General features: G+C 37.6%; 1 protein-coding gene across 19 annotated transcripts in view; it reads right to left on the minus strand.

Moving 5' to 3' along the window:
- LOC149801452 (uncharacterized) overlaps positions 1–9457 on the minus strand; it is a 227224-nt gene extending 217767 nt beyond the window's left edge. For 7 of the 19 annotated variants that reach the window (XM_089955590.1, XM_089955588.1, XM_089955602.1 and 4 more), the window contains exon 1: positions 9105–9456. In XM_089955590.1, the coding sequence (XP_089811716.1) occupies positions 9105–9431 (327 nt within the window). In that variant the 5' untranslated portion in view covers positions 9432–9456. Of the gene's footprint in view, positions 1–9104 lie in introns of all 19 variants that reach the window. The other 12 variants (XM_089955585.1, XM_089955600.1, XM_089955607.1 and 9 more) reach the window with 6 other exon arrangements.
- Between the last annotated feature and the right edge of the window lie 14019 nt (positions 9458–23476).

The following is a 23476-nucleotide window of genomic DNA, read 5'->3' on the forward strand; positions in this document are numbered from 1 at the left end:
AGTACCAACAGACAACTTTAACTTGTTGTGTGACTTGGATTTTTAATGTAGCCTTAACAATTTTTCAGCCATATCGCTACGATGTCTGCAGTGTGGCAGTTTAAAGTGATGTCTAGCACTGGTGCATCATGCTGCAGACCGACCAGTGCTAACACTAACCTCTTAATGCCGAGTGCCAAGCAAGGCAGCTGTTAGTACCATTTTTGTAAGTCTTTGGCATGACTAGGCTGGGGATCGAACCCATGACGTCCCGTATCCAAGGCGGATGTTCTAACCACTAGGCCACTGGAGTGGCTCTTTAATTCGTACATCAGGTGGAGAACAAATGGTGCTGTACTTATTCTACACTTTTTTGATGCACAAAGATCTCTATTAAGTTTTGATGAAATAAAACAAACAACATATACTAATAATTTGATACAGTACTTTGCCCTTATGTCAAAAATAACAGTGAAGTGGATAAAGAAAAAGTTTTTTTTGAAAGTGGAAATAGTTTCCATGAAATGCTTGACAAAACTTCTTGGGGTAAGAGCTAAAGAATAAATTTATTTATAAAGATCTGATAAGAACCAAGATACAAAAGCCAAATGGTCAATATAAAACTTGCTACAGGCATCTACAATGTGCAATTGGGGTACAAGAATGGTGCAGCAATTTTCTTTTGGCTAATAGCCGCTATGATATGATTTGTACAAAAGACAAAACTGGTTGGCTTCTTGATTTCTACATAAATATTGCCACAAATCAGTTTTTGAAAAAGATTCAATTAAGTGATAATGATAAATGCACCTTCTGTAAGGAGGGAACAGAACAAATTGAGCACTAATTCTATGACTGTTTAGTTACTGAGCATTTTTAGTAATTTGTGTAATGAATCCAATCTTATGATCCAAACTTTAAAATTACACAAAGAAGATGTCTTTAAGGAAATAAAAACTTTGATGATCTTATAAGCTTCCTAATTTTGCTTAAAAAATATTTTATATGCATCAAATTTTCCAAATCTCACTTATTATAAACATTTTGTTGTATCATACAAAGGCAGGAAAAATATGTAACCAATGTGAATAATAGAAGTGATGAGCTTAAGAAAGTGTAGGCCCATTTGCCATCTTTTCATTTAATTTGTTAGTTTTACTTTACTTTCACATCAAACAAACATGCAATGTTAACACCTTGGGGTTTGCACAAATGGTTCTTTTTGTACAATGTGTGTGTGTGTGTGTGTGTGTGTGCATGTGTCTAAGCAAACATATGTAAAGATCAGGGTGGAAAATCATTTAAGGAAATGCCTCATACACCTGATCTGGTGGTGATGTAGGGGAACATGTGAAATCCTAACAAATTATGCTCACTAAAAAACTATATATAATTATCCTGTATATAATTAATGATCAGATCGAGTTTGCAGCTGTGTTCAGATATAATTTAAGAGGAATAATATATTTAAATATTCATTGGAATTTCAAAATGATATTTATCTATTAGACTAACTATTCTGGATTATTGTGAACCCATTCAAAGATATTCTGGACTGCATCATTGTGGTATATCAGAACATTCAAGACTACTGGAATTCATTCAGAGTTTTCTATATTTTCTTTGATTTTTAACTTAGCTTTAACAAATTGTAGATCACTATGATGTCTGCATCGTGGCCGTTTATAGTGATGTCTAACACTGGAAATCATTCGGCAAACATGAAGCATGATGTCCCACCAATTCACATTATCCTGACATGTCCAGGCCAACCAGTCCTAACACTAACCTCTCAATGCTGATGTCAGGAGAGGCAACCGCTAGTACACGTACCATTTTTATAAGTCTTTGGTATGACTCAGCTGAGGTTTAAACCTGTGACCTTACAGAGTGGAGAAGAAGGTCGATGCTCAAACCACATAGTACCGCAACAGTATTTGTGATAAGATATTTAGGATTAATTGGGATTTAATTCACAAACTGTCAGTGTCTCTTCAATTTTCACTTTGTATTGTAGAGAAATAAATAACTTCTTGGTTTTACTTATTTGCTGATTTCACTTCTTTCCTTTATACATTTTAAGACCCAAAGTCGTATTATCTCAGAATACAGTAATCTTTGTAATTAGTCTCCCCTGGAATACAGTAATGTCTGTATTGCCTGTTATTAATATCAACTTGACTATATAAATGTCTCTAATGTAGTAACAATGATTCTCTCGGGATTTTATCAAAAAGGGGGCATCCCCGCCCCCGTGGGAAAGGAAACAGCTATAGTTCCATTATTTACATAACACTTCAATATCCATCTCTCTTTCTTTCTTCTCCACTCTGTAAGACCCCTTTTGGAATCAAAATCTTTAAAAGATGTTGCTTCTAATTGTATAAGCATTAATCTGTTTCTGAGGTTAATCTGTATATGAATATTGTTCGGTACTGAGAGTCTGCCATCCGACATACGTAACTAGCTGAGCCAAATGGAACAAGTCTAAGGAAACTGTTCTTTAGGGATGTTGTGTACAATTTTCCACAGCTCATAGGTACTGTCTTTTGGATACTTTTGCTCCAAAATATGATTTTTCACTAACATAAGCTTTACCAAGGTTTAACATTCTTGAATTAGCACTCTGGACTACTATGCCAGTTGTATGTTTCCATAATGCTACATTAGGATTTTAAGTCCATTAATGTCTTAGTTCTGACTTGTTCAAAATAGAGGCATTTTGATCAAATAATTATCTTTACATCTTATTTTCATTTTTAGATTCTCATTTATTAGATTTATTGTAACCTTTATAATAGGGTTATATTTTTTTGTAGCAAATGATCAGTTGCAGTGCTAAATTGTCACAAGAAAAGAAACAAAAAGTGCACTCTACTTTTAAATTGTCTGTATTTTTATTTGGCTTGTTTGTCTTCCTTTTCTACACCTAATTTCAAAATACCACTGAAATGAGGGGTTGACTCTCTTGCCATCTGTTTTTGTTCATCCAGCATGTACATCGGACTCACATTTAATGCATTTTCAGGTTCAAAATCACTCACTAGTATATGTATCTCCATTGACCATTTCACAGCTCCAATAATCTGATATACTTCTAACTTCAAAAATAAATTGCATTCATCACAACGATCAGCCAGTATTTGCCAAAGAAAATCAACAGCTAAAGATGAACCATGCTGGGAATCAGCCATTGTGGGTCTTCTAGATAATAAGCCCAATGATAAGCGCGTATTTGTAAAACATCGTTTATACACGGTTCAAACTATACAGAATGCTTGTTATGGGGCCCACTGTGCCAATCAAATTAAGTTTAACAACCATTCATGTCAAGCAAAAGAAACCTGATGTGTAAATAGTTACAAAAAATCCAAATTGCAACAAGTGCTACAATATTTTTACCAGCTTGACTTATATCACGACATGCATTTTAAGGGTGAATGGCTGGATAAAATTGTATACTGCACAGAGTACATTTTCATATGCACGATCTGAAATGAATTTGCGAGTTATCTTGCACATTAATGCTTTCTTAGTGCTCAAAATAGTACAGATTTTGCACGAACCATATGCCAGTGGGAGCATCTATGTAGTACCACCTGGAATACAGGTATGTCTTTAATCTATGTAGTACCACCTGGAATACAGGTATGTATTTAATCTATGTAGTACCACCTGGAATACAGGTAGGTCTTTAATTAGACTCATCTATAATTTTAAAAAAAACAGTAATATCTATAACTAGTCTCACAATGAACACAAGTTACACAACATCTGTTGGTTTCACAGAGAATACTGTAATGGCTGTAATTTTGTCTCATCTAGTATAGGGTCATTCTGTAATTAATCTCACCTGGCTTACAGCCATATCTGTAATTAGTCTCACCTCAAATACAGTTTTATGTATCTAATTAATCACACTTGCCACACTGGAATAAGGTAACAACTATTCCATCTCATCAAAAATAAGATATATGTGATTAGATTCACCTACAATACAGAAATTCAATGGCAAGTCTCTCTGGAATGCAATAAAGTAGGTAATTAATTTCAGTTTAAATTGGGCAAGGTCTATAAATAGTCTCACACAGAATACAAGTATGTATGTAATTAGTTCAAATACAATGTCTGTAACCAGCCTGACCTGGCATACAGTGATTCCTGTAATTAGTCTCAACTGGAACATGGTAATGATATGATCAATAAATTTGCACTTAGGAGGCACTCTGCAAATATTATGAACTTCTGAGAGTGTGGTGGATGTAAGGTGAAGTTGTTTACATTTGTAAAATGCAAAATGGAGAGGTTTTTTTTTTGTTCTAGGGTTTAACGCCATTTTTCAGCACAGGATAGGCTATACATGGCGGCCAGTATAACTGGTGGAGGAAGAACCCTGGAAAACCATGGGAAGAACCACCGACCCACAAGAAGCTACTGGCAGGCTTTCCCACGTACCCACGCTAGCCGAGCTTTGGACTCGAACCCACGCAGACACAGATGAGATGGCAGTGATCCGGAACAGCGAGCGCTTTAGACCACTCGGCCACTCGGGGCCCCGCAAAATGGAGAGAATGTTGGTATACCTCTATCTTACTTTCATGTACTGTGGCTGAAATTTCTTTGGATATTGTACTTGTGGAAACTGTACATGATCTAAGCACACAGCTAACTAAAATGACTGCCCCCTTGTACTAAACAGTCAGCCTGATTTAGTCTAAGGTACGCTACCTTTAGTAGTTATTAAAATGGCAAAAATTAATTTTGTCAGACTAGATAATACCAACTTTTAAAAGTGCAATGAATGAATTACCAAATATATCAAATGTAAAAAAAGTTATTTTTATTTTACAATTTACCTCTGCAGTCCAGGAAGTGAAAATGACGAAGTGGAGCTAGCAGTTTTTTGAGAGGTGCACATCTGAAGTAAGGCCATGATGTATACTCTATAGCCCATATTACACCCATCAATCATACACCAAAATAAAGGGAATTCAAGTTTCTTTGAACAATACCTAAGACATAAAAGGTCTTTATTCAATAGCCAAATTTATAACTTGTGAGGAAACCTGGGGAAACTCATTTTCTTTCAAATTTGAACCCTATGCAAATTACGAAACTGTAGAGTATCAGCACAGCCAACTCGCAACTGAGCAGCTGAAAAGTAACTTTAAGTTAGAACTTTCACTTCTTATACTTAATATAATTTTAAAGACTGAAAACCTAAAGATGCAAAATATTTTTTTAAAGAATGCCTTTTTAAGACTGGCAAGTTATTATCTTGTTCCTTTATATATTTATCTGATATGACTGATGGTGCCACCAATCACATCATATAAAAATGAAAAAGAGGCAAAGAACAACTTGTTGGTCTAGTACCTTTTCATGCTCTACAGTGCATGTATTGTCAACTTTTATCACAAAACTAAAAATTATTCTTTCCTAAATGCATCCTTTACAGCTGCAACTAAGGAAATTTTTTAGTCTGAAAATGAGAAATAATCTGGGAGACCATGAAATCATGAGCAGATGTGGTGTTTGTGACCTTTTATCTTGTTCAATGCAATTTGTTACTATTGTTGACAATGCTTGCAGGATCTGACAATAGCTTTTAAAAATAAGTCTCTCAGTTGTTAAGACCATCAACTTTACATCAAAGAGTTTCAGACACAAAAGATGTAACCTAAACAAAGAACAATTTCCCATAGAATCATTAATTGCATATTTCATGGTTTAAAGAAAACATAACAGTTTAAAACCATTAGCCACGAGTAACTTTTAGTGATGACAGCAAATTTATTAGGGCAAAGATAAAAAGTTTATTTTTGGCAAAGTCCTGACGAACAATGGCGACCAGGATTTTAGTTATTTATCAGGAATGTTTCTGGGATTATATTATTTACAGTGGTGGTATTGGATATCAGAACCGGCGGATGAGGGTAGTCTAACCATGTAAGATGTTGACCCTGTGAGCAGTTATTGTACAGTAGATTCCAATTGAAATAAAATTCCAGAATAATTGTCTGGCCCATGTTTCTAGGATAAAACTGCTAAAAATATATAAAGCACAGAATCCTTATCCTGGTCATCAGCCTCAATATTATTAACAACATATACCAAACAATGAAATCCAAGTGTGACAAAAGACTACAATCAAGTCAAACATGTGTGTGATCATCTTTTTTAAAAACAGTACAGAGGGGTCCTATCAAAACGAAACAATAGACTAGTTACACAGAACTTATGTCCACCTAGAAATGCACGGGGGGGGGGGGGGGGGGGGCAACCAAAGTCCTACAATGTTAGGTACCAACCCTGATAAGACACCAGAAATATAAGTATCGGGGTCGAGATCTTACAAAGTACGACTAGGGTCAACCCCAATCAGCCCGGAACACTGTATCATCGCAGTTCATATCAGTACATATTACAACTGTTTTGCTATTACTGCTTGCTTATAATTTGTCAAGTTTACATGACTTCCCCTCTTTCTATTCCTGTACAAAATCTTTGTCAAACAAAGCGTGTAAATGTAAATAAATGGCATATGACGGCTGACCCAGATTAACATACCAAGGGTGAGCAACTCTATATTATCATGGTATTTGCATAACGTGTGTATGGTAGCACACAGGTATTATAATAAACATAAATTACAACTTCAGAAGGAACTTGTGCTAGCAGAATATTTGCACAAAAAAGGTAAGGAGCCAATGATCAAATCAGACACACAAATGTAATTAAAGTGGAAATCCATGAATAACAACATTACAAATTAAAACAATTATTATTAATTTTGTCAAGTTTGATTCATATTGGCTACCATCGAATGAAATTGCATGCTTAACCTTGTGAGAACATGTATGTCGCCATCAGTATATGACCTATAATCATCAAACATCAGACGATACACTGAATATATTTCATCAAATCAATGCCAATGCAGGTATAGCAAGTTAGAATGAAGTTTTGTATATGACAATCAATGTAACTGCATGCACTTTACAAAAAAGGTGATGTTCATTCTTTTTCATTGTATACTTCAAACAAATTATTGATATTTTAGAGGAAATTATGCTATAAGATATTTGCATCCTATCGTAAATTGGTTCCTGGCAAATTTCTTAACTTAAGGCTATGGTGTGACTTTTTCAGCTATTATTGTTTACTATTTAAAGATATGGATATATTTGTGAACTAGGTGTTTTGGGCTTGTGTTGTTCTTGAAATTGATGTCAGGCATGTACACCTTCCATAGTTACTCTGCAGTATGTTGATAGTGAAATACTAATAGTCGGCTTGGAAGAAGAGCTAGTCTCTCATAACAGCAAACACTTCAGTTTGGGGCAAGTAGAATATCTCAAAAACGGCTTGGATGACATTTTCAGCTGCATCAGCCTGTTTAGTACACACCGGTTTGCAGAATTGTCATCTAGGGGAGGGCTTGTGTTTGTACTGTGAGCATGGTGTCAAAAATGACCTTCACACATGAAAATTTCAGGTAGAAATTTGGGGTTGGGGTGCATAAACTTCTGCTATGAACTGCCATTGACCTCTCTGGTCAAGTGGATAATATTCTTATGCTTTGTTTTAATATAGGTATCTAACAATATGGACCTTTTTGACCTCACTTGTGTATTTTATTTTTTACGATTTTTTTTATACTAGGTCACTGATTGCATGCATAAAAACTGGCCCATGCCGCCTTCAGCGAAAACTGATAATTTGTTTATGGTGCAGCCAGCCACATCTATGATACTTTTCTGTTTCTTTGTGTATATTTAAATAATTTTTATGCATTGTCTTCATTATATCTCCTTCCTTTTTCCATACATCATTTAGTGTTGTATGTAATGCTCTTTGGAGAGGGAGGTAACTGTGTTTTGTACCTCAATGTGAGAACTGTTTACTAAGTGCACAAGAAAGTGACTTTGACGGACAGATTTAGCTTCCGCCACATGCTTATTAAATCCAAGCTGGTGAAATGCTTTTTATCTTGAACTGAATTTTCCACTGTAAATATTTGTTCTAAACCGTATCTTATTATTTACTATGATTTTGTAAACTCCAGAAATCATTAAAGTCAGTTGCAAATGAATTGGTGTCTGAGAAGAAATTTCTGTTAAATTGTCGAGTAACTGTATAATTGTGTGGTCAATTTCAGTGGCTACGTATCAATGAATTTATTTGATATGTCACTTTGTAAGTTTATCATGGTCCCACACATCAGTATATCAATATTCCAGCATGGTCTAATGTTAATTAATTAACCTTTGATCTCTCCAGATAAGCTATACTGTTGTTGTGATTAACCCACCCCCCAAACACACACCTATACAACATTATTGCTGCTATTAACGTCTCCAGAATGATAATGAACGGTTAGGAACTGCTTGTTTTATATCAGTCTAAAAGTACATCTAAAGCACATTATTTACTTAAATGTGTGATTTCTTTAAGTTTGCTAAAAGAGTTTACTGAAACTTTTCACTTCTGTCACTGACAACTAACACAGTATTTGTGTCATCCCCTCTTAAAATTTATAACTTCCAAATCTATTTGACATTTATCAAACATTGTAAAGGAATTTTGATTCTGTCATCATGCTATGGTGGAAAACAAAGTCCAAAAGCACTGTAGGTTGCAAACAATCTGAAATCTTTCAAGAAATGCAGTCATAACTCACAATGTAAATAATGCAGTACTTTTTTTATGTGATATGTACACAACTTTTGACATAAACCATTTTTAGCCTAATTCTTAAGGTGGCAGGGTCCAGTTTCGTAAATTGGCCCCTGGCACATTTCTTAACTTAAGGCTAAGGTGTGACTTTTTCATCTATTATGGTTTACTATTTAAAGTTATGGATATATTTGTGAAATAGGTGTTTCTTGAAATTGATGTCAGGCATGTACACCTTCCATAGTTACTCTGCAACCTGCGATAATACAGCGTCGGAGTATACATGTCTGGTTCTACGTCTTGCACTTTAGGACGCTGCACTAACCTTGTCTAACGCTACGGTCTAGTTAAGGCGATAACCAAAAATACCTTGAAGTTCCGCTGTGACTAAAGACAGCAATATACAGTCATGCTGCACATGCAAAACATTAGTCGACGATACTTACGTCCTGACAAGACCCTCTCAATGATGATTTCGCAGTCCAGATGCCACTATCACAGCTGTCGAAATCTAACACTTTGGCGAGCGACTCCCTCGACCCCGTGGGTCGGGACCTTCCACCTTGTGAGTCAGGGCTTCTCTCCTTAAGTACACTGATTAATGAGCTGAGCTTTGATGCAGATCGGGGGCGCTGAAAGGGGCTCTTAGGTCTCGGGTAATCTTCTGAACCCTCTAATTTTGACACCTGTTCAAAAGAAACCGCCCGCTGTCGAGCTTGTGCCGATGTCGTATAATCGGTGCCATCTGATTGGTTGAGGGTCCACCGATTCATGGTTCCAACTATGACACAGGCAAATGGCTCATGTTTGCTACCATCGATCCGTATAACGGTCTGATAATAGATAACGCATACACTGATTGCAATACAATAAAAGAAAGATCATAGTGTACCTTTTACACTGACTTAGGTATAAGGTAAAGCACACCGTGTAAATGCATAGCAAAATTATGACAATTTATAAAGTGTAGTATGAGAATCGATGGAATTTACTACATTTTTTTATTACATTTTTTTATTACATTTTATTACATTGCAGAAAGACCATCCTAACTGCCAACTAAGAATCAGATGTAAACCATTCACATAATTTCACCTTAAATTGTACCTAAATTTTTAGTTTTCGTTGATCGTGAATCAGCGAATGTGATTTAACTAAAATAATTGCCGTGTCAGTTCCTAAAAAGATAAGTAACAGTCGTCTAAGAGAAGGGAAAGAACAGATGTTCGAGAAAAAGTACGTTATCGTTCCTTCCATTGATCTCAATGAAACGTGTTTTATTGTTAGCTGTTTGATTTTATGGTGCTGCTTGTATGTGTTTGTTTTCTTTTCGTGGAACTAATGGTTTATTTACAAAGAACAAATGCAATCAAGCAAAGTACCTACTTGTATATTGGTGGATTTAAATATGGTAGTGTACTTCATTTACCTAATCAAAACATAATAAGCTTGACCAACAATTCACAATTTACAAAAGAATCCGAGCACATGCAAGTCATAAGCTTCATAAAACACTTCTTTTTACAGTTTCTCTTATATATGACTAGTTTCATGAATTATTTAGGAAATAAATACTTATTTCTCTTCGTTTTGTGTTTGTTAATTTTTAAATGAACTGAACACGGAAGAATACTTACCCATAAACTTAAACTGCATATTTATTTCGTTATTTTCAGGGGATATCAAAACATCTACTGTTTATTATTCGGGAAAGAAAGTTAGATTTTTTAGTGAGTTGGGGGGGGGGATTTCAGGAGAGTGGGGAATAAGAGGTTCACAAAATATACAGAAGAGAACTACAAAAAGTGTGTGTGTGTGTGTGTGTGTCCCACCAGTGATAATTAGTATATGCGTTTTATCGCAACATACACAGTAGCATATGCTGAAATGGTTGCAGACAAAAATTTTGGTAATTACGTCAAAGATGGGTTTGCAGTATACCCGATAGGAGAATATAAATTAATACATCTACGTTACGTATATAAATGTAAACCTCTGTATATAAAAAAACAAGTTCACTGCGAAAACTATTTATTTTTTACGCCCCCAAGTCGTTCTTCTCTTAATTTTTATTTATTGCACTGACATTCCTGGTGGATTGAAAATTTGAAACATGAGGCGGAGAACAAATTGTTGGTCTAAATAATTGGATGACCTAAAAGCTGTGCCGCAGTGTTCATAATTAACGACCAAAAAATTTCAGATGTTTTCAGATTGGTTGGGAGCACTCGTTGACAAACATAACTTCAGAAACATGAAAAACAATACAGTAAGACAAGCTAGAGAAGAGAAGTGCGGAAAAAAATATTTATAAAAATATGTACACTTTTAAGTTCCCGATAAGATTTAAAATCATAAATATATCAAACCTGAAATACAGAATATTTATACTTTAAATGCGTGCCTCGAAATCAGTGATAGTTTCTCAAACTAGTGCTTTTTTCAGATTTAGTGTTACCTTGAGCCATAATAATTTCTCTCATAGATGTGTGTCCGAACTGTAAACGTCTCACAAGATGGACTATTTCCAAACATGCACTAACAAGACAAGGAAAGCGATTTGATACGGCTATTGATTTTGCACACAATGAACTTGTCAGAAGAAAAGTATTGTTTGATAGTTCAGCTTAGCATAACAATGGGTTCAAAGCTGGGGGGTAAATAGGGTTAATAATAATAATAATAATAATAATAACGATGATGAAGATGACAACCTTCATAGCGAAGTAACCTCGACTATTGTTATTTCATATACAACAATTTCTCACGGAAACATTTATGGTGCTTTCAATGCCGAAACGACGATCAGATTAATTATAATTATGTCACAATATTACCACTTATAATTACAATATTTCTGACTGACAATATCTGTCCTTTTCCTTATTTTTCTCTGCTTCCTTTTCGCTCTCCTCTTCCTCCTCCTCATCATACTCTTTCCCCATTCGCTCTATTTCTTCTGTATGTGCCTTCCATTGGAATTACCGTTACAACCTGGAAGGGTGACAACTTAATTTTCTGCTACATATAAATTACCTTGCCAATAAATATTCCGAGTTTTCTCTGAGCAGTTATGTTATGGATCTGAAGGGCCTGATCAGGCCAAATGTTGGGGGAAGGCAACAATTTCAAAAAGGACCTGACTTTCCTCGAAAGGGAACCAAAGCAAAAGTCAGTGAGTCTATTGACTCAAAGCGTGCATTATACCCAATAAACGTCCGCAAGAATAAAATTATGGTCAAATTTTAAGTGACAAATGACTGTACGTTTGTATATATGTTGTTTCTTTTTCCAGTGATAGGGAGGTCCGGAAACTGCGGACAATGCCTTAGTAATAAGGCCCTGGATCAAAGATCAGATGCATCCCTTAATAAAAACGCGGAATCTGCCCAAAACACCGCTGGCGGCAGAATAGTCATCTTCCTCACAGATCAGAAAATTTATGAGACCTTGTATCAAACCTTATCTGCATGAAATCGATCATTAAATAATTGGTTTCTCGCTGATAACAGCAAAAGCTTATTGTGTTTTTTTTTCTCGTCTCTTTTAAAATATATGTCGTCTGCTTGTTAAGCTGACCCACCAGCTCAGACTAAACTGTTTACAAACGAGACAAGCTTTACTTTTTTAAATGCTAATACAACGTTTCTATATATGTCCATATCAACGTTATGCTCTAAATTATGAAATAACAACTTGTCTAATGTCCGAAAACTAAGTGTGAAGTTCTATTGACCCACTGTGATGCGTTGGGGTGGGGTGCTCCCAATATTTATTTGAATTACTATGGAATTCCCACCCTGGCTCGTTTCGTAGGACGTGAAATTAGTGATAGAGAGAGGTAAAGCTCCGAGCCTCCAGTCAGCAATACCGACAATTAAATTATTAAGAACATAAAGGTGAAATTCAGAAGAATAACAATTTAATACAAATTAAACGATATTAATTTCTCAACCAATCTTCTTCCTCTCGACCGTGTAACAACCTATTTCATCACGTGATTATAGTGTGAGATGGCTTTCCCCTGTACTTGGTTTCTACTCATCTGTGTTTACTACGCCAATTCCTTTCCTCCTTCCGACGTTCTCCGTACTTCGATTCTTCCTATCATCTTCCCCTTTTGTCTCCTTTTCTCCTCCTCCTTCTCTCTCTCTCTCTCTCTCTCTCTCTCTCTCTCTCTCTCTCTCTCTCTCTCTCCAGCAACTAGGCTTGTTCTCGGCCTACTGCCTTGTTCTATCCTGTCTCTCTGAGACTCGGGACTTGACTACCCGGTAGTACTGTCCCCAAAAGCTTCCTTTACGAAGCTTTCTATCCTTGAATGTACCAAGGTTTTCCCGCCAAATCACGAGTGGCTCCCGGAGTTATTGCTACAACTTATCAGCACGATGCTTCACAATGACTAATTCGTTCCCAGCCCAAATGACTGTTAAATTCTGGTTCGAATTGATGGCCCCACCCTTTCTCAGTTCTGATTGGATATCAATTCTACCCCAGTCGGTCCAAATTAACAGACGAGCCTCAGGCCATCTGTCAACGCGGGGAGATTTACAACAGCAACAAGGGTCCTTTATTCTAGCACAAAGCTTCCAACGTCAATATTTGAGTTTTAACACCTAACGGAGCGTCTCTTGTACAAACGCGAATCGCCACGACATTGTAGGGTCGACATACTCATGGCGTTAACCCATTCCTTTGTTCCTGACTTACGCAATCGCGGGCAGGCAAAGGTGACACTAAGTAATAAGGCAGAAAGAATTATGTAAATAAAAAAATGTGTACAAAAAGAGCAACATCTAACATCTCTTGGGGTTAACACGTGATTATGTAATAAAAGCAGAGGTCTTTTAATTTTACGTCGCTTACTGATTAATAAGGCAAAAAAAAATTTCGCCACATATAGTCTGTTTTAAATATGGAGATGTGATATTTAAGAGCAGATGATCTCTTACAGATTACGACTAATGCGACTTTTAAGCCATTGTATTAATATATCCTTAACAAATCATGCAGAGGTTGTTATCCATTATTTAGCATGGGGTTATCCTAACACATAAAAAGATGATTACCGGTACACATCGAAACAGTTGAGGCGTCAGCAACAAAAAATAAGATTTGACTTCAGTCATGTGATCTTTTTTTCTTTCTGTCCATTTTGTCTGTTATTTTGCTCATAATGTGTGGATAGGGGTGGGTGGGGGTGCTCATATCCTGCGCCAAAGAGACATTCTCTGGAAGAATTCCGAGGAATGTTGTGTATCGCTTGTTCCACAGTGGCATAATCCCAAAATCTTCAAAACATCGCAATAGCAGGAAAATAAGGTTACAGTGACCTACTTTTTACAGACGGTGATTAGTACAGTACTATACAATTTTAATATAATGAGAAACTGAGCTAAATGCAAAATCTTGAACGTAATCACCGCATCGTAAAATTTAGGTCACTGTGAGCTTCATATGCCCGTGATGAGAAGCACGTTTTAAGGTCCATTCAGTATTATGACAGCACCAATGTTCACTTTGTTTTTTCCTAAAATTCAATACACATCAAAACTCCTATATTCTATTAACATTTTCAAATTCAAAGAATCAGTTGTCCAACCCACAAATAAACACGGTCACATTTTAGACTGGATTCTTCTTAGACTAGTCCGAGTTTCCTCTGACCCTTGCCACCCCATTTTTGATATTTGGACATTTATATTGGAGTGTAGGGTTAGAGTCCATTGCCCATCGAAAAGCTGGAATTCGCCGACACCACTTGGTGTAGCATAGGGTAGCCGCTTACTAACCGGCTTAGTTAACTTTAACGACCTTTCATCGAGATATATCTGCATGAAACTGACAGGGATATGATTTATTTTCTCAGATATTGCGAGTATAGCATTTGTTATATCTCAATCCGCTGACAGACTTGCCGAAACTATACCGATGATGAAATTTGACCTTGAACTCACCATTTGCATTCCGAGTTACATGACTACACAATCTCGCGACTCACATGTCAATGACTTTTCAATGTCAACGAGTTCAAATAGTCACGTGATATCAACACTTAACCATTTATAATGTTGCTGTAGGAAAACAAATCGAACATATAAATGAAAGTCACGTAATATTTATAGAAAAATAAAATAACATAAACGTCTAAAAATATTTATTCTGAAATGTAAATGTTTCAGCAGCTTGGAAGAAAAAAACAAAAAAAAAAAAAAAACAGATTGAACAAGCAGAAAACCCCGGGCAATGCGGTAGTCACGTGATACCAACAAAATACGCTGCTGACACGTGTTTAGTACTTGATGAATCTGGTTTTCTCCACCTTGCTGCGATACCTTTCTAGTCGGTGTCCTCAGAATAAACAGTTGAGAATTAATTGTACATAAATATTATGTAGAAGTATTACGTGCCTTTTAATTAATATTTTCGAATTCTATGTGCAACTTTCGAAATGGTTTATTGTTGACATCACGTGACTATTGGACCTCTGATGTCATTGACATGTAGGTTGCGAGATTTGTGTAGTCATGTGACTCAGAATGCAAATGACGAGTTCTAGGTCAAATTGCATAACGCTATAGTTGCATCTCGTCTGTCAGCAGATTAAAGATATAACGAATGATACACTTGTTATTTCCGAGAAAATAAATCATAGTCCTATCGATTTAATGCAGGTATTTAAAATGAAAAGGTTGTTAAAGTTTTCTAGGCCAGCGGCTACCCTTAGCCGACACCAAATAGTGTCGGCGAATTTCAACTTTTCGATCGGCAGTGTCCAAATATCAAATTTGGGGTGGCAAGGGTCAAAGGAAACTCGGACTATTCATAGACCTGGTGATAATATTAAACCGCCTTCACATCAGATCACCTCTGCGACATATGCCATCACACCGTATCTGTCCATAATCCTCCATCTCTGTTTGCTGCTAAGAGAAACCTCCGTTTGATAAACAGGACCCAGCTAATGCATGACATCCAAGCAAACCTAACATCTTCCTTTTGTTCTGTAATTTAATTGTGTTTGTTTTCGTAATCTTGTCGTTGTATGTTTTAATGTGTAGTATTGTCAAACGCAAACAAATTATAATGATTAAACGTTGTACTAAGTCCACATTATTATTATTATTATTACAAACAGCATGGTGAAATCACTTGAACGGAATGCAAAACCCTGACATATTTACTTATTGGTAAATAGTAGGTACACTGTGATGACAAAGTAGATTTAAAATGAAGTTCAACAGATTAAACACGAGTTTGATTCGGACACAGCTAAGACTTGTCAGGTACAACAGTTCCAAATAAAACTAAAATGTTTAAAAATAGCCTCTCACTGGCTATTAAATTTTGAATCGTAATCGATATCAACGAAACACAATTGGCTGATAACACTATATTCATTGCACTTGTTATCGATGTTTCTTTAAAATGACAAAATAATTGGTTAACAAATAATAATAATAATAATAACAATAATAATAATAATAATAATAACGTCATTATCGTCATCATCATCATCAACAATACATATCTTATAACAATTAGGAATCATACCACAAGGAATTAAACGCTTCAGTCCAAAAGCATCCTTGTATGATATACACCTAGAGCATCATTTAACCTGAACAAACTTTACAGATATCAATAGCAAAAAGCTAAAGCAATATATACTACTTTTATCATGTAGCTAAAGCAATGTATACTGGTTGTACCATGAACTTATGCAATATATACTAGTTGTAGCATTAAGTTAAAGCAATATATACTGACTGTAACATGAAGTTAAAGTCATATATACTGGTTGTACCATGAAGCTAAAGCAATATATAACGGTTGTACCATTGAAGCTAAAGAAATAACTTCCAATGGTATACTGGTATACTGGTTGTACCATGAAGTTAAAGGAATATATGCTGGTTGTACCATAAAGGTTATTTGTGTCATTTGAGAAGAAGACACAGTGTGATGCTAACCGTGCACTGTTGAAATATTTAGGTAGAATTCAGCTTATGGACATCATCATATTCTACAGAAGCGATGATCTTTTAAACTTAAATGACTACAACACATTAATGATAAAAAACGATTTTGTTACTTTATTTATTTAGGAGAATAGGATTCAACAAAGTATCATGAATGATAAACTGAGAAAGTGGAGACTGTTTATTAAGCTATATAGTTTGCATTGTATGAAGAAACCAAAACTACCAGAGCATTGTCCATTGTACTTGTACACCTAATTTCTGAAAGGATAGAAGGCGAAAACCAAACTGAAAATGACTGACTTCAGAATGACAGGTTGTTTTGGAATCACGTGCACACTTAGCTAATGACAAATACATGCATTGTATTCCTTCATTTTTAATTGCATTACTGGAAGAGAATTACTGAGAAAGTGGCCATAAAGCTTTCAAATTATTGTATTCTTCTAGAATGAGGTCCAGCTGTACTTTAATGCTATAAATAAAAGTGATGAAATAGAGTGAGAAGTACAGTCAAGATTATCCAAGGGAAATAAATCAGTATGCCTACAAATTTTGATACCAATAAGTTATGTCCCTTAATGCCCTTGTTATGAAACGAATATATTTAAAGAAAAAGCTTGAAACATTTATTTACTCCAATGTACATTTTGTTCGGTTTCATTATAATATGAAAACCTCAGCGAGATTGTTTCTGTCGTTTACTGATGGCAAAAGCAGACGTTTAAATGACCTAGAAGATTTAAATGAAATTAAGTCCACTGACACATGTTCAGCCCCAAAAAGTGTGGTCTTATATGTCATGATTATTTTGTACCGCAGATTGGCGGTCTCCGTCACTTAAGTATGAAAAGCAGACAGATTACGTTTATTGCCAACAATTCGAGTATTGCATAGTGTAACATAAACACGGAATTTCTTCTAAACTAGTAACATATTTTAGGACAACAGCAAGAGTATTTGTATACCAAGTATCCTTATCGGAAAATAGTAAATGCCGCTTATTGTTTGTTTTTGTTTATTATGTTAGGCATATGTTTAATTTTAATACACTGAAGATGAAGACATCCTTGAACAGTTCTCACTTTCATGCAATATCGTCCTCCGTCCATGATTTCCACCATCAATACAATATTTGACCGTACTAATTAAAGCTGATTTGTCAACTGTTTTTGGCACAAGCACTTGCTTTTCGTGAAACGTCTTTGTATATAAAAGGCCTGGCATAATACACATGCTATGAAATTTTAATTCCGTAACTGACATTGTATCGCGAAGATAGTTGTCCGGAAATACTCGTTCAAGATGACAATCTTGGGGACATGATACAAGATAATAAAATTTAAAAAAAACCCCACAGTATTGTCTGTCAGTAATAACTGCATTTCAGTTTGGTAGTAATATGCGTGATTATGGTTTAAATTTTATATTCCGTCTTTCCATGGGCGCCCACAGGATTTTTTGCGAGGTGGGTGGGGTGGGGTGGGGTGTCAGTCAGTCACAGCCAAGAGAGTTAGTATAGTAAGCAGTCTGAAACTAAAGTTAATATTTACTAGGCGTTTTCAACAGAATCTCTGACATATTTTCAGCTTCATTTGCATGATTAAACTTGTCGGAATTTATATTATTTTTGCAGTATGATGGGGGTCACGTGATCCCCCATTGACCTATGCCGCTGAAGCCCATGCGTCTTTCGTTATAAGCCAGGGAATTTCCATATTTATTTTGTCTTTCGTGCTATAGGGGCTCTTAATTTCAAGTATAATCTATATATCATCTCTATAAAGTAAATATCCTTATCGACGATTAAATCATTTATCTTGAATATACGCATGACTGATATTGGCTACGGTTTGATAGGGACTCAAAATGTCGGCGCAAGGTGCGCTCGCGTTGCAATGTGGGTATTTGCGTACACAGTCATGACGTTTGAGTGTTGTGTTGTTCGTCCGTCGAGTCGACGAGGGCCACTCTAGTCATCCGAGGGTTGGTGGGGCAGGTTCTGTTCTGTGCGTGCGCAGGTGGCTGATGAGGCCAATCCTCGCACGGAACGTTCGTTTGCATGAGTGGAACATCTTCAGGAGGGTTGATGGCATGTGCTTTTCTGGCTTGCCTCCTCAGCTCTGCAGCTGCTGTCCTGATAGATTCATACAGCTTGGGGCCTTTGTTCACGGAGGAACGCCAGATGACTCGATCGCTGGCTGTTTGCTTCCAGGAATCAGGGTTTATGTTGAACGCTTTCAATGCAGCTTTCATATTGTCTTTGAAACGTTTCTTCTGACTTCAGTGGGATCGCTGTCCTTTCTGTAGCTCGCCATAGAAGAGTCTATTAGGCAGCCGGTGTTCTGGCATGCGTACAACATGTCCCGCCCAGCGTAGCTGGGACTGCATCAGGATGGTGTTGATGCTGTGTAGACCTGCTTGGGCGAGTATCTCAGTGTCTGAAACCTTGTCCTGTCACTTGATGTTGAGGATTTTCATGAGACTTTGGTGTGAAAGTGGTTCAGCTTCTTGATGTGGCATTGGTCCACATTTCGAATGCATAAAGTAGTATTGGGAGACAACTGCCCTGTAGACCTTTAGTTTGGTCTGGATGCTAATGCCTCTTCTATTCCAGACGTTGGCATACAGTCTGCCGAAAGTTGAACAGGTTTTGGCAATGCGGAGGTTCATTTCTTCGACAATAGTGACGCTCTGTGAATGTGAGTTTTTGGCCGTTGACGGTGATGTTGGGCTCAACATAAGGCTTTCCAGTGGCCGGCTGATTCAGGAATTCAGTTTACTTGGTACTGATGATGAGACCGAAGTTTGTGCAGGAGCTGGAGAACTTGTCATTGCTGTGTTGCAGGTCGAGTTCTGAGCCAGCGTTGAGGGCGCAGTCAGCATCAAATAAGAATTCTCTGATGGTGTCTTTCATAACTTTGGTTTTCGCTTGAAGCCTTCCGGGGTTGAACAGTTTTCGATCTGTACGGTGCCTGATGCTGACTCCAACATCTCCGTCTCTGAAAGCATTAGTCAACATGGCGGAGAACAATAAACTGAACAGTGTCGGTGCCAGAACACAACCATGCTTGACGCCATTGGTTACTGGGAATAGTTCAGATGTCTCTCCATTGTTCTGGACTCGTGCCTGCATGCCGTCGTGGAAATGCTTCACCATGGATATAAACTTTGTAGGGCACCCGTACTTGGTCATTTCCTTCCACAAGCCTTCTCTGCTGACAGTATCAAAGGCCTTTGTCAAGTCGACGTAGATGGAAAAGAGGTCGGTTATTGCTCTTGACATTTCTCTTGTCGATGGTCCCATGTTCTTTTTTGGAATCAACACTGGTTGTCTGCCTGGAGTCCCTGGTCAAGGTTAGTAGTGAGCCGGTTCAGTAGGATTCTGGAGAGTATATTTCCTGTGATTGAGAGCAAGGATATACCTGGTGGTTGTCGCAGTCCTGGGGGATCCCTTTGAGCTTATACAGGTGGATTATGGAAGCGTCGTTGAATTCCTGGGGTATCATCTATCGCTGCCACATCAGTAAAAACAGTTGGTGCAGACTTTCTATCAGGGATGTGTCCCTTCCTTGTAGACTTCAGCTGGGATGGAGTCTGAACAAGGGGCTTTTCCACTGGAGAGCAGACGTATCACTTTCTGTGTCTCCAGCAAGATTGGGGGTCATCCAGTGCTTCGTTGATGGGTAATTGGGGGAGATGACCGATGGCTTCATTGTTAATGGGTGAAGGACGATTTATGACGCTGTCAAATTGTTCATCCCAACGTTGAAAAATCTTCTCTTTTTCAGTATTTAGTGTGTTGCTGTTTGCGCTATGAAGGGGGATGATCCAGATGATGTAGGCCCTTACACTTATTTCAGGGCGTTGTAGAAGTTCTTCATGTCATGTCTGTCTGTGTAGCACTGGATCTCATAAGCTTTGTTGCTCAGCCATGCGTCTTGCACTTGACAAAGTTTCTGCTGTACAGTTCTGCGTACATTGTTGTACGCATCTTTCCTGGAGGTGGACTTGGGGTTGTTGAGGTAAGTTTGGTGGAGGAGGTGTTTCTCATCCAGCAACTGCTTGATCTCTTCGCAGTTCCCATCAAATCAGTCTTTGTACTTTCTGGCTAAGGGTTCTAGGATCTCCGAAGCTGTGCTTTAGACCAGCTCTCTGAATGCCGCCCAGTCGGTCTCCACATTCTGATTGTCCAGAGGGATGGATTTCAGACGAGAAACTGTTTGGTACTGGTACGTGTCAGCTTGGTGATGTTTAGTCGTTTAGAAGCCTTCTTTCCCTGCGGACGTCTTTAGGGATGACTGTGGATGTTGAGCTTGATGATGATGAGGCGGTGGTCTGCCCAGCAGTCGGTTCCGCACAAGGGCATGGTCACACGCACATACTGCCTGTTCCTCTTCCTGACAATGACGTAGTCGATGAGATGCCAATGCTTAGAGCGAGGGTGCATCCATGACGTCCGGATTCTGGTAGGAGGCGGAAGACTGTATTTGTGATCAGCAATTCATGCTCGGCGCAAGCCTGGAGCAAAAGGAGACCGTTGCTTGCTGTTACAGTGACCCACTCCATACTTTCCTAGCACTCAATCCCGGGCAACGTGATCACTACCGACTCTTGCATTGAAGTCGCCAAGAATGACGAGCTTGTCAGCTATTGGAATGTCATCAATGATGGAGTGAAGATCCTCATAGACTTGACCTTCACTTCATCCGGGTTGGTCAATGTTGGAGCGTAGCAAATGATGATAGTAAGATGCTTTCTTCCAGACAGGAGGTGGGGGGGGGGTTCATGGTCATGAGTCTGTCATTTACTCCATTGGGATGTCCAGCCAATTATCCAGTCAGTGCTGTCTTCACTGCAAAGCCGACACGAGCCTCGCGGTGCTCTTCACTTCCTCGGCCAATCCAAAAGAAAGTGTATCCAGAGCCCCTTTCACAGAGTTCGCCTTCTCCTGTTAACCGAGTGTAGCTCAAAGCAGCAATGTTCACGTTGTATCTAGTGAGTTCTTTTCCTGTTAGGGCTGTCCTCCCTTTGGGTTTTTCTGGTCGTCTCTGTCCAGTACGGTACGCACATTCCATTCGCCAAGTGTGAGTAAACAACCCATACTGACGCAATCTCAGCGATCGCAGGAAGTTAGATGTCTACAGAGAGACAAATGTCACAAATGATTTATATATTTCATTGAGATAAGTCTGAAATTCGCCGTTCACACAAACTAAAACAATTAATAAGGGATATTACCCGGTCCGATGAACGATTGCAATAAAATAAAATAAAAAACAATATTTTTTCCCAATATCCCACAAAACTAGTGTTATAAATAGCCGCCTTCTTATTTTACTACCTGCGAAAATTTGAAACATCTTGTCTTATGTATTCATTGGAAAAATGAAAGCGAGCGCTCTGTACAAACAGCAAATATCAATTCTGGCGAACAATGTATATTTGGCTTATTATTTAAAGCTCTATTATTGCTACTCGAACGTATTCGAAAGTGAACAATGCACGATATATTTTACGTGTGATTGTCTTTGTAACATAGTTTTACATATTATTTAGTCTTATTCTACTTAGACAAGGCTCAACTCAGCAAAAACATCTTGCACCTTGTCATCCGATTTAGTTTCATAATGGTCGTGAGCCAAGGTGTGGCAGTCATCATCCAAAATGTATCTCATACCGTCGTAGCCAGATAGACCAATCCTACTCAGCACGTGGTGATCTGACTGAAATATGTTCATCTTGACATAATTTTTCTCAACAGATCAACACCAAATAGTCAGGGTGCCTGATCACATTCCTTAAAACTTTTTTCTTGATTACCTTAGCACGTTTCTCTGATTCGTTGTACAACTTCAGAATACGTATTTTGAATTTTAGTGCGATTTCTTCTTTTATGATTGCCAAATTCTCTTCTTTTAATTTTTCCACACATTTTGTTATTGCTGGCGTGATAGTACTTACCGAGCGGGTTAATATTATCTCTAGGACAACCAGAAAAATCTAATTTACCTTGCATCACAAACATATTATCATAATTATCTGATGTATTAATTTCATAACACAAAACAAATCCGTAAGATCAGCTTGGCTTGGACATTATATTTCGTCTTGGTAGTATTATAGTGAAATCTTACATCATTAGAAACTTAGAACGGTGAACCCAACACAGTTAGACTTGTTAAGTTTGAGGTCCGAGAGAGAGAGAGAGAGAGAGAGAGAGAGAGAATTGTTTCTCTAACTGTCAATTCCTAAAGCCGCGAACAAGATATTTTTATTGGCCAAAGACACGCTAAGTCGTATCAATAAATTGTTGTCGTAGCAGAAGAAACCTGTGCGGCGTGACCAGGTCTCGCCATGTTGATTCTCTGGAAGCAAGACCTACAAACGTTGTTTTCCCCAAGCCACAGAATTTGCAACCGCTGCATTTCAGGCTTTCGCGTTAGCGACAATACATTCAAACGTTGGTGGAATTTTACATCAGGATTCCTGTGCAATGTCCAGATGACCTCAAGTATTACTTCTGGCTGAATGTACGTTGACGTCCGTAATATAATCAATTCTATTTGTCATAATATGCAACATCGTTTGATCAAAAATGTCCGACTCTGATGAAAATGAAGCCGCCGTTATTTGTGACTATAACTATTTTGAGAACGTGTATTTGCAATTCCATACAGACCATACAGATATATAAGAAACTATCGGATCACAGATAAATTGGCACGCTTTGAAGAAACGGCGATTCAACGAGATCCATGACAGATTATCACGCTAAACGTACCTAGAAGACACAACTTTTAACAGGTTCGACTACGTCTTCCAAGTCATATTTCTGA

The sequence above is a fragment of the Sinohyriopsis cumingii genome, chromosome 4 (assembly GCF_028554795.1).
Source record: "Sinohyriopsis cumingii isolate HCF-2022 chromosome 4, ASM2855479v2, whole genome shotgun sequence".
In the NCBI taxonomy this organism is placed as follows: domain Eukaryota; kingdom Metazoa; phylum Mollusca; class Bivalvia; order Unionida; family Unionidae; genus Sinohyriopsis; species Sinohyriopsis cumingii.